This window comes from Triticum dicoccoides, chromosome 3A (genome assembly GCF_002162155.2).
Source record: "Triticum dicoccoides isolate Atlit2015 ecotype Zavitan chromosome 3A, WEW_v2.0, whole genome shotgun sequence".
Lineage (NCBI taxonomy): Eukaryota > Viridiplantae > Streptophyta > Magnoliopsida > Poales > Poaceae > Triticum > Triticum dicoccoides.
The window spans coordinates 689,035,639-689,038,667 of record NC_041384.1 but is presented as its reverse complement, the minus strand read 5'-3'; the positions used below and the strand labels follow the sequence as shown (position 1 = coordinate 689,038,667).

General features: G+C 36.1%; 1 protein-coding gene across 1 annotated transcript; it reads right to left on the bottom strand.

Moving 5' to 3' along the window:
• Window positions 1-820: 820 nt before the first annotated feature.
• Window positions 821-1,614, bottom strand: LOC119272890. The gene is made up of 4 exons (XM_037554245.1): window positions 1,507-1,614; window positions 1,207-1,436; window positions 1,059-1,134; window positions 821-976 (listed from the first exon to the last, which is right to left on the bottom strand). The coding sequence occupies exons 1-4, from the start codon at window positions 1,612-1,614 to the stop codon at window positions 821-823; spliced, it is 570 nt and encodes a 189-aa protein (XP_037410142.1).
• Window positions 1,615-3,029: the final 1,415 nt, after the last annotated feature.

The window sequence follows — 3,029 nt, the reverse complement described above, 5'->3', positions numbered from 1 at the left end:
GGCCAAAATTTATGTTGATGGTGGTACAAACAAGATAGGATCAAAGGGAGCAGCTGCCGTCATATGCAGGAATGATACAGGGAAGTACCTGGGGTCTTCAGCGAGGGTATTGAACAATTGCACCGATCCAGCAACTCTTGAAGCAATAGCATGCTGTGAAGCGCTGACTTTGGCGGAGGATTTAAACATTCAGAAAGTTATTATCGCATGTGATGCTTCCACAGTTATCAAGAACATCAATGAAGGTAGTAGATGCGAGTATAGCTCGGTTCTTACGGAGATTAAGGTGCGATCGAGACATTTTCTTAATGTTAATTTTGTGCACGAGGGTAGAGCAACAAACATAGAAGCTCACAATCTTGTGAAAAGTGTTTTATCACTCGAACATGGTCGATTCCTATGGCTACTCCAGCCATGGGATCCCTCTATTGTACTTCCTGTTATAGAGCAATAAAATGACCGTGTGATCCTCAAAAAAAAAACCTATACTAGTAAGCGTGCACGTGCAACGCACGTATCCTAATAAACTAAAATAAAAACATGAACTTTTGTATTGTTGTACCAAAACATTTAAATGTGCTGTCATACTCAATTTTTAATGTAATAATTTATTTTAGATTAAGTCATAGGTCTTGTTTGACGGTGAAAGATTTTCATTGTTGAAATGTTGTGATTCCAAAATTCAAAATACAAAAATGAAAAAACTCGTGCATGTAACACACGACCAATACACATGTCTTCACATAAAATTAACGATCACATAAATGTATTGTAATTGTTACTTATTACAAAAATACTTAAAAATAACAACTAAGCAACATTATCTAGTAATCATCATTTGATGATGATCCTGGAAGGTCCATCTTTTGATTCGATCTATAATGCTTCGTTCTAAGACTGGGATATTGTTTAGAACTTCATTTTCTTCATACTTCAAAATATGAACCAAAAAGCGCTTCCTCAGTTCAAAATCATCCTACATATGCATTATATAACATTGTTATTAGAAAAAAACATGACTAACGTGTGTAGAAATGAGCATGGTGTGAAATACTTACCTTGGGTACTGGAAAATGTAGTGTTCCATCATGCCATGAGTGCATTAAATTGAAAATCAAATAACCAGATAGGGGACTGCATGTATAAAATGTTACATGTGAGTTGAATGAATCAATTAAGAGTGTGATGTATTGACAATATTCTTACCCGTATGGATTTGTGGGAACAACAGGAACTTTGCATCCCCATTTCAAAATGTCGTCCTTAAAGGCAGGGTTTGCAGTTTGAAGTGCAAGGTTTAGATCGTTGACCATAGTTTTAAGTATATGCTTTCCAAAAGTAGGTATTGAAAGCGGGTCCAAAATAGAAACAACTTTTTTTTGTTGGTCCAAGATGAACAACAAAAATAGTCCAAGAATATCACAAGGCAATAAAATCTGCAATGACGCATCAATCATTATCATTTATTAGGACCAAATAAACAATGACTTTGAATTGAAATCTTACCGTATCACATTCTGAGATATGATACTCGTTGCTATTAGGCCAGCTATCAAATAGTTGTGCCAACATAGCAATGTCCATACCATCATGATGACTTGGGGACTCGTGCATACTGGGACATGGACTACAGTAATGTAAGAAAACATGAGTAGAATGAGGCAAACTGTAAAATGTGATTATAATAACTTACACAGAATCGTAGATCCATATAGTGTGTTGGGACGTCTCTAGCAAGCTGGACGTCGTGGCATGCTAGTATCCTCACAGCCATGTTAAAACAATCAGCATCCATGTACTCATCATTCTTTAATATGTTCTTTAATTGTCTCAAGTTCAAACTAATAGGATAAGGTTGAGAGCTTTTCACCCATTCGCTCCTGTGAAATGGGAATTCTGTCAATTATAATTATACATGAGTAATAATTTATTAGAAAAAAAGAATTGGAAAAATGTGTCTTACTCTAGCAAAGGGATATCATCAACCATGCTGATGAACAAGCAAAGTTCATCCATTAAGTCGTCGTTTGTTGGAGTGACAAACGGCGAAATGATAAATGATTGCGAGATGAGCTCAACTTGTGATGATGAGTTGGATGCTTTGGGTTTGTTAGGAGGTCTTTCGACGATCATACAATCGGTGGGATCCGTGTTGGTTTCATCATCATCCAAGTCTCGGTTTCTTATATCATCATCATTGAATTCCGAGTCGACTAAAATGATAGCTAATTTTGTTCTAAAATCTGTCATATGAACCTAAAGTGAAGTAGTAACAAGACTTAATTTTCAAATAATGATAAAATACGAAATAATTAGTATCATGATAGGATGCAAATTATACCTGTTCGGGAGTGTCAGACAGACTATCTCCCGTGAAGTACTCCATGTAATTTAACATCCAGAGACCACAAGATGACCTGGATGATTACAAATTTTTGATATGATTAATAACAAAAATATTATATTAATACTAAAATATTAGTATTATAAAATGATGTTGACCGAACCACAAGTCATATCGGACACGCTCGATTAAAAAGGAATTGAACAACGTTTGCCGCTAATTTAAATCAAATGACCAAAAGGGCTATCAATAAAATAATTGAATTTGTCAACACATATTTTTTATTATAAATCAACTGAACAAAAAGGCTATCAATAAAAAAATGAATTTGTCAATGCATAATTTCTTTGAGAGGAACCCATATAATTATTCCTTCATCAAATGGGTTGTCGATCATAGATATTAAAAATAAAACAAAAGGGACACGGCCGATGATCCATTCGGCGACATAATTTGGCCACGCAAAAGAAACCAGAGGTTGCATTGCAAAAGGAAAGAGAGCAACCAGAGGAACACTAATGAGGAGCTTCGGGCGAAAAGAAAATTAAAAAAAAGAGCAGCTGGTGCAAAGTATCTCAGTCTCCCTGCACACTAATGTGGAGCAGTCGTTTTGTCACAACAGTATGTGTGCGTGGTGAGACGGTGAGAGACACTCACTTTGCTTTCTCCGCCGCACGCCGCCGGC

What these genes read in the sequence shown, in the direction of transcription:
- LOC119272890 (XM_037554245.1), bottom strand. Translation starts at nt 1,614, where the DNA reads ATGCACGAGTCCCCAAGTCATCATGATGGTATGGACATTGCTATGTTG. An exon ending in ATATCTCAGAATGTGATACG is followed by an intron (nt 1,437 to 1,506) that starts GTAAGATTTCAA and finishes GCGTCATTGCAG; the next exon opens with ATTTTATTGCCTTGTGATAT. An exon ending in TACATTTTCCAGTACCCAAG is followed by an intron (nt 977 to 1,058) that starts GTAAGTATTTCA and finishes ATGCATATGTAG; the next exon opens with GATGATTTTGAACTGAGGAA.